Here is a 14,521-nt window from a genome sequence, read left to right as displayed (position 1 = left end):
CTGTGTGCTTTATATAAAATAAAGATGCTCCTTTTACCAAGCAGACTGTAATGCAGCCCAGATAAAAAGAAGTTAGGAGTTCAAGTTCAGGCTGTAGTCGTTCAATTAGCAACACACACTGTGGCACCGTTACTCCACCAAACCCCTTCTGACATTACTCATTAAAAGGTTTTATCACACTAAAATATGACTGTCATTATTGTGCTGCAGTATCTAGTAGCTTTGCTGAAGCTGTTACTTAAATGTCCTCATGAACTGCATCTTTATTTTTCCCATTTCCCAGCAAGGCTTGCTCTTACAAGTTTTACCCTTCTTAGTTTTGCAGTGGCACTGTAGGAAATAGTGAATGATTTGCTTCACCAATTACACTCCCTCTCTCTTGTCTGCATATTGAATCCATAACTCATTAATTGATATTAGTGTGGTGATTAGTTTCTCTCCTCCTGGAAGTGTCATTGTCAGGTTAGTGACTTGTGAGCACTTTACCCTGATTTCCTCTAGGATTAAGACTAGGTCTTGAATCAGTAGGTTAATTCCAGCTAAGGATGGTTGACATTTCACAGACAGTTAACTCTTTAGTCACAGACCATTTAAATCATCTGGAGTCATGTGTTTGATTGTATAGCAGAATCAAACAAGTCTCACAGGCATCTTTTTTTTTCCCCTTCTTCTTCACTCATTTCTATTCCTGATTTATTAAGGGCTTTTATTTCTTTTTTTCCCCTGATCTTTTACACTGCTTGGTTGACTTTATTTTGCTCTTTCTGTCATTCTAGATGACTGATCACATCTATTTTTCTTTTACATGCATTCTGTGGAGCAAGAGCAAGTGTTTTTGTTAGCAGCTGACACTGAATGCCTCATGGAATAAACTTTAAGGGATAAAAAACAAATTTTCTAACTCACAAACAATAGGTTTGTTAGATTTTATAGGCAGTTATTTTTTAATCTCTTTAAATAAATAATCTTCAAATCATTTGATTATAAGCTTTTTACTTAATCACTTCTGCACTGCTGAGGGAGGAAAAGCTATTACTATGTTTCTAGTTCAGAACAGTATCTCCTCTGTTTCTTGGGTCTGAATCAATTTGCATGCTCCTCTGTGCAGGACAGACTTTAAACAGGCACTTAACGTTCCAGGGTATCCTGATCTGCATCCTGAGGAATAATCTAAATTAAATCAATGGCTCCTTAGGAATGAGGTGCTGCTTAATGTGGGTGGATGGGATAAGGACCTAGTTCTTAATTTAGAACACTGCCTTCTCAGTGGAAAACAGCTCTAGTTTCCCAAAATTAAAGGGATGCAAAGGAACCTACTTTCTTCTTTCATTATGTACAGCTTGGAGTAAGGAAACAAAATGCATGGAAGATGATAAGCAACATAAACAGTGTTCAACACTAAAAAAAAGAAAGCATCTGTTTCCTTAGCAGGCTGAACAAAATGACAGTGTTAGTGAGGGACCTGTGGCAATTCCATAAAGCTATCAAAGATCATTCCATCAGAGACTAGATCAGTTGCATCCATAAGTATTACAGAGATTTCTTTGTGTGCAACAAAGAATTGCTTTCCAAGAGATAGAAACACAGTGATTTCTGCTTTCTGCTGCTAATGGATGTCTGTTGTAGATCTAACTCCAGTGTGAATTGTCAAATCTGAGATGAGAACATTTTGTGAAACTCAGAGTCTAGAAGGCAGTGTCTGTACTAGTCCAAATTAAAGCAAATTATTTCGGTGTTTTATCAAGGAAAGTAATTAACCTGTCTAGAGACTTATTGGTGGTTTGTTGGGTTTTTTTCTTCTTTAATGGGTTTTATTAATTTGCTAGTTGAGCTTAGAAATATTTCTAACAGTGCATTTGTATGTGAGATCCCTGAACCAAGGAAATGACAATGTACTATCTGTCAAGATGGATGAGTTGAATCAGCTACTGTTTGTCTAAAAGACTGAAAATAAACTATGAGCAGCTGGCAAATTGCGAAGTTCAGCTATTAGGACAGTTTTCTTTCTCACTAAATGTTCTTAAAGGTCCTGTTAGAGAGCCATAGAAGTACTAATATACTGCTAACTCACCTGGGGATGCCAGAGAGATGATTCTCATTTCAAGTAACGTAGTTCAATGCTGCTGTGTAGTAGTGCTTTTTCTTTTTAATTAAACCTTAATAATTTCTTTTATATATATATTAATTACGAGTCTTTGGGGAGCATTGATGCAAAGATCATTCACAATTCAGCACTACTAACTTCAGTAATGTAGTTCTATGCTGCTTGTGTAGTAATGCACTTTTTTAATTAAACCTTGATAATTTCTTTTATATATATATATATTTTTAGCTCTTTTTTTTTTAATTATGAGTCTTTTGGGAGGATTGATGTGAAGATCATTCACAGTTCAGCACTACTAAAAAGTGCACTCAGGTTTTTGTGAATTTATAGAGCAGCCACTCTCTGAGTGCTATGGCTTTTGTCCAAGGATTTAACTGAGGTTAATACAAATGTATCTGAACATAACCTATGGACTTAATTGGGTTTTTGATGGAGAAAAAACCTTCATCAATAAGCATCTTTTCCAAAGTCAGAAAGTAACACTGACTTAAATCATTGAGCTGCATCCAGACCTGAGTTCTGGCATTACTAATCACACAATCATTCTTCTTTTTCTTGTCAAGATAAGGCCATATTATAGCTCGCTTTTTAAAGTTGTCCTTTTGCTATTGCAAAAATCAGCTCTGAAAGATTTATAACTCCATACAAAGCCCATGTGGTGGTAGCAAAAAATAAGTTGTGTTAGAGCGAGCTCTTCAACTTTGCACAACAGCTCAGAGTGATAAAGGTATAACAAATTTTGACATATAAGTTTATATGATTTAGTGATTGTTTAGTGAAGTTTAGTGATTGCACATTGGAACGGGCTGCCTGGGGAGGTGGTGGAGTCACCATCACTGGAGGTTTTTAGGAGAAGACTTGACGGGGTGCTTGGTGCCGTGGGTTAGTTGCTTGGGCGGTGTTGGATTGGTTGATGGGTTGGACGCGATGATCTTGAAGGTCTCTTCCAACCTGGTTTATTCTATGTATGTATTCTATGTATATTGAGAATGTATCAGTTGACTGTTCAGATGCAGTCATTACATTTCTCTTCCTTGAGCATTTTAGAGTTTTGTAGACTTCCCAAGAATGAATTCTAAATCTGTTGCATCAGATCACTCTCTATTGAGAGTTTAACATTTTCTTTTGATGTTTTTGGTCTAGGTAAACCAAGTTCAGTTAACATTAGCAACGTAAAGAAAGTGAAAAGCTTATGGTTGTAAGCATCTGGGGGTTCATTTATTTTCTCTGTTGTATTTATTTACTCTTTTGATGTGGGGTGGATTAGTATGAATGGTGCCAAAGTGAAACTCCCTGTCCTGGAGAGAATTGCAAATATGTGAACAGCCAGGTCACCTTTCAAGCATTTTTCCATTCTTGTTACAAAGCTCCCAGTAAGAAGAGTGATTTATTTTTTTTCTGTCACGTTGGTATCTGTCAGCTACTCAGTGGAGTGAATCCATTTTTTTCACAGAAGTCGTCAAATATCTATCAGATGGTGGTAATTTTTTTTTTTTCTCCTGCCAATCTGGACAGCCTTTAAGTGACAACCCAGAACTGACAGATGTAAATATGATTATTTAGGGACAACCTAAGCCAGCTTGTTTTTTTCTGCAGCTACATAAGAGGCACTGCAAGCTCCCGAGGTTCAAACACTGGGCTGCCATTTGTAAAGCCAAATTTTAAAGAGTGGAATATTTTTATTTTTTTTTTCCAACTGGAAGAAATTTTTTCCTCCCAGAAGAAGGAAAATATTGCAAACTAAAACCATTTTGAGGACCCAAAATACTGATCAATGGCAGGGCCTGATGTGAGGCAGACGTGGGAACCTACAGCTGTCATGGAACTGCAGAGAGTGCTCATGACCAAGCTGGGACCATGGGAATTCAGATCATGCACAGAGAATACACAGAATCAACCAGGTTGGAAGAGACCTTGGACATCATCAAGTCCAACCTGTCACCCAACACCATGTAATCCACTAAACCATGGCATTAAGTGCCTCATCCAGGCTTATTTTAAACACTTCCAGTGATGGTGACTCCACCACCTCCCTGGGCAGCCCATTCCCATGGCCAGTCACTCTGACTTTGGATGTGGGGGCTTTATCTCTTTTATTTCTATATGTGGTACTTTCTGAAATAAATCCTGAGCAGAGTTTTGGTAAGTAGATGTGATAGTTTTGTGCATATTCATTGCTTTCCATTATTGCTTGTAAAACAGCTTTCCATTTTTGCTTCCCCAACTGAGTTCAGCCGAGCTTTTGTTCATGTGGGTGAGCAAAACCATCACAGTAGATATTTAGGTGAATGTTTCTGCTTTGGGGCACATACTGTAGAACTAGGAGTATTTATAAGTGTGAGCAAGAACTTCTTGTTCATTCCATTCAACACTGGCACTTTACATCACATGGCTGTGTTTGTTGTCCCCAGTCTTTCCAGCACGGTTGCAGAAGGAGGGGGACTTCCAGCTGACCCGACATTCTGCTGCCATCTCTTACTGCCAACCTTCTCCAGTTGTGTGAGAAACTGAAATAAAGAAACAAACTTTGAATGTCACACAGCAGAAGTTGTTAGCAGATGAGCAAGACTGCTGGCAAGCCCTGTTAACACTATTAATTCCCACTGGAAATGTGACTGACTTGTGTCCTCTGTCCTTTGCACTCAGAATGAGTTGTAGAGTTTGACTGTTCATGTCAATTAATCAAAAAACCAAACCAAAACACACCCCAAACCAACAACAAAATACCAGTGTGAAAGAGCAAAGCACTGCCAGAAAGAGGATGTAAAATCTTCCTTCTTGAATATGTAAGAAATTGGGGGAAAAAAATATTCTAATGACATTTTCTCATTTCAAAATGTGGGATTACTAATAGGTAATGAGAGGTATATGAGAGCATGGCCTTGAAGATATTATGGCAGCAAATGTTAACAGGTTGATCTGTGAAGTTGCTGCCAACGATTATCTTTGTATTTCATTTTTATGCTAAAATCATATTCTAACATTTTCCTCCTTTTTTCCCCCCCTCACATTTTTCATATCACCGTGCCATGCAGATTCTTTTCTTCCCAGCTATTGTTTTCTTCTGCACCCATTTAGCTCTTTTCCATGTTCTTGCTGTCTGTTCACTGTGAAGAGAGATCTTGTTTTCTGTCTGGACTTAGACAAATCAATTCTTCATACCTTTACTCTTGTGAGATGACTGCCCAGACACACCCATGTCTCAAACTGAAAACGTAGTGTTTGATATCCTAGTAGAATAGAACAGAATAAACCAGGTTGGAAGAGAGCTTTGAGATCGAGTCCAACCTATCGTCCAACACCATCTAATCAACTAGACCATGGCACCAAGCACCCCATCAAGTCTCCTCCTAAGCACCTCCAGTGATGGCGACTCCACCACCTCCCCAGGCAGCCCATTCCAATGGCCAATCACTCTCTCTATGAAGAACTTCTTCCTAACATCCAGTCTAAACCTCCCCAGCGCAGCTTGAGACTGTGTCCTCTTGTTCTGGTGTTGGTTGCCTGGAAGAAGCAACCCCGGCTCCCTCAGCCTCTCCTCACAGGGCTGTGCTCCAGACCCCTCCCCAGCTTTGTTGCCCTTCTCTGGACACCTGCCAGCAACTCAACATCTTTCCTAAACTGAAGGGCCCAGAACTGGGCACAGGGCTCAAAGCGTGGCCTAACCAGTGCGGTGTATAGGGGCAGAATGACCTCCCTGCTCCTGCTGGCCACACTGTTCCTGATACAGGACAGGATGCCATTGGCCTTCTTGGATAGGAAAAAGGTTAGCTAATGGACTAGTGAAGTTTCACAAGCTGTTAACTTGGTTTTATGAAGAGTTGTAAAGTTCCTCTTTCCTATTATTCAAGTGTTATTTGGCTGCTTCCATACAGACGTTTTTAGATCTCATTAGATTACTAACCGCTAAAAGTCCGCTTAGCAATTCTGAAGTTTCTTTTACGTCACAAAACAGTCAGCATAACATATTTAAACCTTTACTGTGCCCTAAGGTGGAGTTGTTCATAATAACATTAACTCTTGACTAAATATAAATAGTTACTGATTGCATAGGATTCTGATTTTTCCTCTCCTGTTTCCTGTTGCTGTGTGCTCCCATGGTCATTCTTCACTTCTGGCCTCATTTCAAGGTGGTATTTGTGATCTCACAAATTTTCTATGTTTGTTTTTTCAGGTGAAAATTGAATACCCTTTAATGAAAGCCTAAAAAAACCCAACATTGCTTCTGTTTCACTGAATAGCTCTAAGAACATTTTTGGCAAAACCCTTAGCTCTTCTTTCCAGTCAATGAATATATGTGTGGATGAGGAATTTTCTGAGTTAAAGGCATGGAAAATGCTGACAGCTTGGCAGCAGCTTTTTCAATGAAATGGAAACTACTTTTTTTTTTCTTCTCCCCTCCTCCAGGAAGCAGCTTCTAAAACACTGCTCTGAATCTTGCATTTAAGGATCCTAGGAGGAGCTCTTCTGACTTGCCCTCTGTTTGGTGTAATGTAGACAACAAATGTGATAATGGAATTCTAAGCTGGATCATGTACGCTCAGCTTCTTTTGGCTCATCGCTGAGTGGTCTTGGAGTACACAGGCTGTATTCCTTTTGGATGAAAAGAGTGGAAAATGTGCTACAGCAGTGCAGCTTATGTGCTTTTATCAGCGTGTAGTGCTCAATGTACATATGGGATCAATTTAGGACTCGTTGAGATTAAGACTTCTGATATGCACTAATTGTTAAACTCCATACAGTTCTGTTCTTATTTCACTGCACTACTTGTGGGTACATTACAAATTGAGCAAATGAATTTTGATTGAGATAAGACCTCTGTTTCTCTTCCAGACTTTGTCTTTTTACTCTGCAGCATGGGTTTCATGGGATTTTCACACTCGGGAATTGATGAGTGTATTAAAACAAGAAAAATCAATGTAGGATGGAAGCACAGAAACAACTTAATGAAGTTTGAATATGGATGTGATGGGGGGGGGGGGGGGGGGGGGGGGAAGAAACAAAGAAACCCCAAACCATTAAACCTAACAAAACTTGGATTTATTTCATTTCCAGGAAAGAACAGTAACAATTAGAAGACAGACTGTAGGAGGATTTGGATTAAGTATAAAGGTAGGATGTTGGGGTTTTTCAATGGTCTATTATTGTATGCTACACAAAAAGCATCTTTGTATATGGTTAATGTTACTTGTAATGAGGATGAGGCATAATTTAAAGGACCAAAACCAAGAGAACAGTCTGGGATGTTAGATACCGAAACAGTAGGCAACCAGCAACTACACTGCTCTCTGGAATGGAAGGCAATGGAAAGAGCATTCACTTAAGTTTCAAGCTGAGCAACTATAATAAGGTTTGATAGGAGCTGAAAAGTGTTTGCAATTGCATAGACTACTTTTGTTCAACAGCACTCTAAGTGGTTATTAATGAATGCGAAATTACAGTGGCAGGCACATGGAACAGCCAATGAATTCATCCATCAGTTCTCCTTATGACCATCACATCAATTCACTGCAATTCATTAGCAGGACAGGAAGTGTTGTATTGTTTTCTGTTATTGTTTATTTTGCTGTAGATCAGCAAAGCAAGCAATTTATTGTGTGCCATGTTTTTGCTTGCTTCAGTAAGATTTAAGAGCATATGTGAGTGGCCCTTTCTGAGGGAGAAAGGGAAGGAAGGTCTAATAATCTGTCATCATAATTATGATTTTGAAAACCTGCCCTTAGAATCTCAATGCACCTTTAATTTTATCTTCTAAACACAGCAGTCCTCAGTCTCAAGACAGTGATGGAGAAAGCAAAGTGTGGTTCACGTGAATGCAAAGAGCCTTAAATTATGCATATGAAGTGGAAGTCTAGACTTCCCTGTGAACATCTGCTAGTACTGACCTTACAAGAAGTGACTCAGAAGAGGGATTAATGGGCATTTGTGTTGTCATTTGTAAGAATACTGCTGAATAGAAATACTAGCTCTTAAAATATGTCTTGGTGTACTTGCTGTTACCTTGTTGACCCTCTGAAGACCTCTGTTCAAGGAAATCTAATTGCTGCTTTGTGGTCAAATTTTCTCATGACTTCAGTTAACAGCACCCAAGTTATTTTATTCCAGTATCATTGCAGTTCACTGAATAAGGATGAAATAATGCATATCAGTATAAACCCAAGCATATGAGTGAGGTTTTGTTTAGTTGGTGCCATAGAAATACCTGGTTACACTAAGGTCTTCTGAGATTTTGAGTGCAAATCTGAGGACTTTGGTGATTGTGTGACTTGCAGTGGTGTATATCAGAGGATGCAGTTCATCTGAGGTGTGAATTGCAGCAGTACAGTGATTAATGACTGTCACTTCAAAATATTTGCTGTGCCTTGGTACGAATTTGTCTGGTTTTGGCATTCAGCCCCAGGCCATTATCATGCCTTTATTTTCCTGCTTCTTTAAATACTCATTTGCTATTAGGACTCTCACATGGTTAATCACCTTTTAACTTTCTCTGGAGTAAATATTGGAAGTATTCTGGACCCTTGGGATCTTTTACTCCTTTCATTATTTTTTTTTTCTCCCCTCCCCACCCAGAAAAGCAGAAGGTCAAAATGTTAATAATTCCAAAATGAAACTAATTACCCTTTGGTGACTCATCTATGAGGGGAACTCTTTTCTTCTGCATTACAACCTGAGTGCTCCAACTTGATTGGTAAAAATCAGAGGTTTTGCTAACTGCTTAAAAATAAAAATCTGCTTGTGAGATTGATTGTTACACAAGACCTGAATTTAAGCCCTTTAAAAGATTGCTTATAATCCACCCTTTGAAGGACTGAAAGAACAAAAATCCCTTGTTTTATGTTTTGCTTTGCTGAAGTTAATGGTAAAAGTGTGATTGAATTTGAAGCAGAACTGATCTGCTTTGCACTCTTTGGAAGGAATTATTTTCATGTTTCTAAAGCCCCTTTAGAACCTTCAGCAGTTAAACCTCCTCATGTGAAGGAACAGTCTTGGAGTTAAATGGAGGAACTGATAAATGTAGTCTCATATTTCAGTCATTTATAACATTTATGACAAACCTGAGGTGCAGAGATGTGACACAAGAAGCTGCTAAGTGTATGACTTCTGAAAGAACATCATGCGTCTCAGTATCGGAGTGCAGTATTCCTGCAGCAATAAAACTAATAGGTCATTAAATAAATTAAGGTTTGCAGTTACAGCCTGACTCCTGGCTACCAGATCTTCTACAGTGCCATTGTCCTGGCTGTGTTTTGCTCATTCTTTTTAAATGATGAGGGGCAGCATAAATCTGAGATTTGGGTTGGCTTTCCAAAGTTTGACTTGATAAAAAAAAAAACATCTCTAAAGCAAGCATGTGCACCTGTCCTGCTTACATTTATGTGCATACTTAGCTGATGCTCTTGCTCTCCATTCATTCTGTGATTTGGTTTTTATTAACACAATTTCTTGGATGCTGAAGTCCAACAATTAGTCTAATTTTTTTCTGAACTGTCCTGGTCCTTAGACCATCAAAGCACTCATGTTCAGTCCTTTATACATCTTGAGACTTGATGCCTGGACCCAAGAGAGCTGTTTCCAAAGAAAAACTGTCTGCTGAAGAGTAAGCAAACCTTTAACTAGAATTCCTAGACAAAGTAAGTGTGGCAAGCTGTCATTTCTGATGATCTGAATTAGCACAGGTTTCCTTCCAGCTCACACTCTGATGCTCTGTACAGATAAAAAAAAATTGTCTCTGTGTATTTGCCTTTTCCTTTCCTTTGAGTTTTCTTTTTATTATTATGCCTTTTAATTCTTTATTCTAAAGCACCATGAATGTTTCCAGTCCCAACAGGATGAATTGAGTGAAGGAACAGCATTGAATTGTTGAACTGTTGAAATACCTTCCAGCCTTCCTTTCTTTCACCTGATATATTGAACACCTGCTGTTCCATTTCTTATTTATTTTTTCCTCCTGTTTCTTTTTACTTACCCCACTGCTTTGCTCACTCTTTGTGCTTGTGTGACAGAGATGGAAACAAATAAAGGCTGCTTTTGAGATGAAAAGTCCAAACTTGCTTTTCTTGGGCCTTTGTTTACCTGTTTCTTGCCAGTATGAAAGGGGTCACAGTGTGGCTGCCATTGTACTGTGATGGCCATTTTGCTTCTGAGGGGCATGATTTCATACCTTAAGCCCTCCAGGATTCAGAGAAACTGATGTCCCTTTGCTTCAGGTCTTGTAATTTTGAGCAGCATTCAGTCCACTGCCTGAGCTGATGAGAGGTAATAAGGAATAAATCTACTTCTTAATTTATGTATTTTTTTTAAGGAGGAAATGCCAAATCAATTATTGTCTCAGTCTCTCTGAAAGTTGCAGTTAGAGAAAGGGTAAAGTATAATTTAAAGCAAAAAGGTGTTTCCAGTGACTGACAAAATTGCCTTTTTTTTTTCTTGTCTGCAGGGTGGAGCAGAACATAATATTCCAGTGGTCATTTCTAAGATTTCCAAAGAACAAAGAGGTGGGTGTCAGATTAATGCACTCTGTTTTGCTGTGCTCTTTAAAGCAAGGTGCATCAACCCTTGGGATTCTTCAGGAAGTGCTAAACGAATGCTGTTGGTGTTCCATTTCTCTCTTTGTCTTGATGGTCTCTTAGAACTGTTCCCTGGAAAAGTACAGAATTTATGTATGGAATAGTTTGTAAAAAGTCTTCAACATGGTTTTTGTTGTTTGTTTGTTTGGTTTTTTTAACAAAAGCTTTTGTAGGACATTGTTTATAACGAGAGGAAAAATTAAAAGGTATTTAGAGAATAACATTTAACTTCTTCCTAACATCCAGCCTAAACCTCCCCTGGCACAGCTTGAGACTGTGTCCTCTTGTTCTAGTGCTGGTTGCCTGGGAGAAGACACCAGCCCCGACCTGGCTACAACCTCCCTTCAGGTAGTTGCAGAGAGCAATAAGGTCTCCCCTGAGCCTCCTCTTCTCCAGGCTTAGCAACCCCAGCTCCCTCAGCCTCTCCCCATAGGGCTTGTGCTCCAAACCCCTCACCAGTCACCATCACTGGAGGTGTTTAGGACGAGACTGGATGGGGTTCTTGGTGCCATGGTTTAGTTGATTAGATAGTGTTGGATGATAGATTGGACTTGATGATCTCAAAGGTATTTTTCAACCTGGTTTATTCTATTTCTATTTCTTTTCTAACAAGTTTAACAAAAGTCAATGGTTTTGTGGCTTTTAATTCCAGATGTTTATTGCCAGCAAGCTGTAGCAGGTCAAATGTTTAGCCACAAAAGCATAATAACACTAGAAGAGAGTGCGTGTCCTTCTACTATAGTGTTTAGTACTCGGGGATGGGGAATGGCAGAGCCTTGATAATGCCCCTGCCGTTTCAGCATTAGGTGGTGTGCTCTGTAAGCCTTTGCAGCAACTCTTGCACAGCACAACTGGTACTGCATAAGATCTTTACCGTGTTTTATTTTTGAATACAAGCAGTGCTGGTGCTGAATCTCTGCACTGTTTTTAACTGGCAATGTTTTGAAGTTATTGGAATGATAGAGCATGTGCTAGGAAGATGGATAATGGTCAAAAAGCTCATGATCATAGAATCAACCAGGTTGGGAAAAAACTCAGAGATCAAGTCCAGCCTATTACATAATACCTAATACCTCCTGACAATTAAACCATGGCTTTAAGTGCCACATCCAATCCTTTTTTGAATGCCTCCAGGGACGGGGACTCCACCACCTCCCAGGGCAGCACATTCTACTGGCCAATTACTTTTGTTGTGAAGAACTTTCTCCTCGTGATTGCGCAATGATACGAGATGCAAGCTGTGAATCAGTATTAGCATGGTGCATTTAGTAGCTCTGTTGGGTTTGTGTATATTTGTGTACTTTGTGTAAGGTCACAAATGTAAACTTGGAAGCATTTCTCTCCATCTGTAAGGCAGGAGTTCTGGAATGCTGCCTCTGCACAATTGAAACTTGCCAACATTAAAAAAAAATAATCATCATCTCATCTTCACCCACACAAACAGAGAGAGGTACAGGGGAATCAGTGCATTGAGAACTGAAAGCCAGTCCTGAATGGTGGATGTGACAGTTGTGTGTAGGGAGGTTATGGAGTAGCACGGAATGAGCCCCTAAGGAAGACAGTAAGATTAACCTTAAGAAGTTACAGTTGTGACTCCATTTGTTTCACTCTACGTGTAAGTATGTAATACATAACAATGTGGCATATATTGCCTACACTAGCTATTAAAATACTATTAAGCACTGCAGGAAAAATAAGAAAAGATAGACTTCAGTTTAATTGAGCACACTAAAGTGCATACTGGTTTCTTTTATTTTTGTCATTATTTTTTTGCTGCAGTAGCTGATGCATTATTTCCAACCTCAATACCTCACTGAGATATAATCTCCATTACTGCTTTCAATAAAAATACTGCTGATTTTTAGAGAGCTCTTGGGTAGGAGACTAGGCTTGTGGTGTAGAAGGTGTCATGTCATGTGTCTGTAAAAGGCATCTGAGCTGTTTGACCCGGAGCCTATGCTTCAAAACTATGCAGGGTTGATTCTGCCTTCCTTCCAACTCTCTAAAGCTTTGCAGCTTTGAACAGGAATGTGACACTTGATGCATGTAAGGTGCTTGATGGCACATGAGGTCATATATGAATTAATAGCACAGGTGAGCCCAGTGTCTAGAATAGAATAGAATAAACCAGGTTGGAAGGGACCTTTGAGATCATCGTGTCCAACCTATCATCCAACACTATCTAATCTGGGCTGTGTGTTTGTTTAAGAACATAATAATGAATAAAGTCTACCCTCCAATAATGTAAGCATTCTTTGTTACAGCCCCTAATGAGAGCAGTCCTTCCAACACAGACTTGAGTATCCTAATTTATGTCAATATTGAAGCCAGTTTTATAACTCATGTAAATGAGTTTTTGGATTGAGTTCAGTTCTAGTCTTTTCTAGACAGTGGCTTCTGTGATGTTTTGGAATACTACAGACAAATGATGCCGTATATTCTGTTACCATTCCTTAGTTCTGCTGTTAGGGATTATTTCTTTCCTTAGAGATACCTTAATAATCTTTGTTATATGTGTTTTGTGTTTCCCTGAAGGAGCAGAGAAGTCTTTCTGCCCCTGTTACTCAGCACTGGTTAGGCCACACCTTGAGTACTGTGTCAAGTTCTGGGCCCCTCAATTTAAAAAGGACATTGAGACTCTTGAACGTGTCCAGAGAAGGGCAACAAAGCTGCTGAGGGGTTTGGAGCACAAGCCCTATGAGGAGAGGCTGAGGGAGCTGGGGTTGCTTAGCCTGGAGAAGAGGAGGCTCAGGGGAGACCTTATTGCTCTCTGCAACTACCTGAAGGGAGGTTGTAGCCAGGTGGGGGCTGGTCTCTTCTCCCAGGCAACCAGCACCAGAACAAGAGGACACAGTCTCAAGCTGTGCCAGGGGAGGTTTAGGCTGGATGCTAGGAAGAAATTCTTCACAGAAAGAGATTGGCCATTGGAATGTGCTGCCCAGGGAGGTGGTGGAGTCACCATCACTGGAGCCGTTTAGGAAGAGACTGGATGAGGTGCTTGTTGCCATGGTTTAGTTGATTAGACGGTGTTGGATGATAGGTTGGACTTAATGATCTCAAAGGTCTTTTCCATCCTGGTTAATTCTATTCCAAAGTATTTTTTTATTATACAGCTCTGCTACACAACACAGTGTTTGAAACTTTCAGCTGTAGGCTTTGTAAGGTCCCTTGTCATTTATAGGGTATGGATTTGTTTTAAAAGGCAAATTGAGTTTGGCTGGTGATTTTCTACAATATACTGATTGTCTAGCTCTCCAGTATATTAAGTGTTATCCAGCAGAAGTACTCCACTGAGTTTATCAGAGAAGTAAGATCTGAAGTAGCTTTGGTAAAAGCTTACAAGTTAAATTTGTCATTCATATGTAGCTCTGGAGTCTCCATGCTGCCTTTTTCCTCAGAGCTCGTAAGAAATGATCTCTTGCAGGCAAACAAGTCTGAGCCCTGCTGGCTTTATCCATTCAGAAAAACACTCCATAGCTCACCACAATGGCCTGAAAGATGCTAGTGACTATTTCACACACTTGTGCTTAGGCTGGGTAGATATGCTAATACTTTGAGATTATTTAAAACAAGGAATCCAAATAATGCATTTATAGATTGTTTGTGGCTTGGTTTTGTTGTTGTTTTGTTCTTTTAATTTATTTTCTTTATCAGGGGTTTGCTTAAACTTTTTAAAAGCTTGCATAGAACCAGTGGCTCAAGTAGGAATGTAGGGGAAATGTGAGATGTTTTTGGACAAAATGAGTGAAAAATATGCTTTCTGTTTTCAGCGGAGCTGTCAGGTTTGCTCTTTATAGGAGATGCAATTCTGCAGGTGAGTCAAATTGCAAGTTCCTCTGTTGCTGTCTGTTCT

General features: G+C 39.5%; 1 protein-coding gene across 7 annotated transcripts in view; it reads left to right on the top strand.

The window, feature by feature from the left end:
- The window catches only part of SNTG1 (syntrophin gamma 1), a 265,420-nt gene that overhangs the window by 152,796 nt on the left and 98,103 nt on the right, over positions 1-14,521 (top strand). For all 7 annotated transcript variants that reach the window (XM_054179618.1, XM_054179614.1, XM_054179617.1 and 4 more), the window contains 3 exons: positions 7,160-7,216; positions 10,539-10,596; positions 14,439-14,482. In XM_054179618.1, coding sequence (XP_054035593.1) covers positions 7,160-7,216; positions 10,539-10,596; positions 14,439-14,482 — 159 coding nt within the window. The remainder of the gene's footprint in view (positions 1-7,159; positions 7,217-10,538; positions 10,597-14,438; positions 14,483-14,521) is intronic.

Source organism: Dryobates pubescens, chromosome 3 (genome assembly GCF_014839835.1).
Source record: "Dryobates pubescens isolate bDryPub1 chromosome 3, bDryPub1.pri, whole genome shotgun sequence".
NCBI lineage: Eukaryota > Metazoa > Chordata > Aves > Piciformes > Picidae > Dryobates > Dryobates pubescens.
Note: the sequence above shows the minus strand (reverse complement) of the source record. Positions and strands in the feature narration are given on the sequence as shown.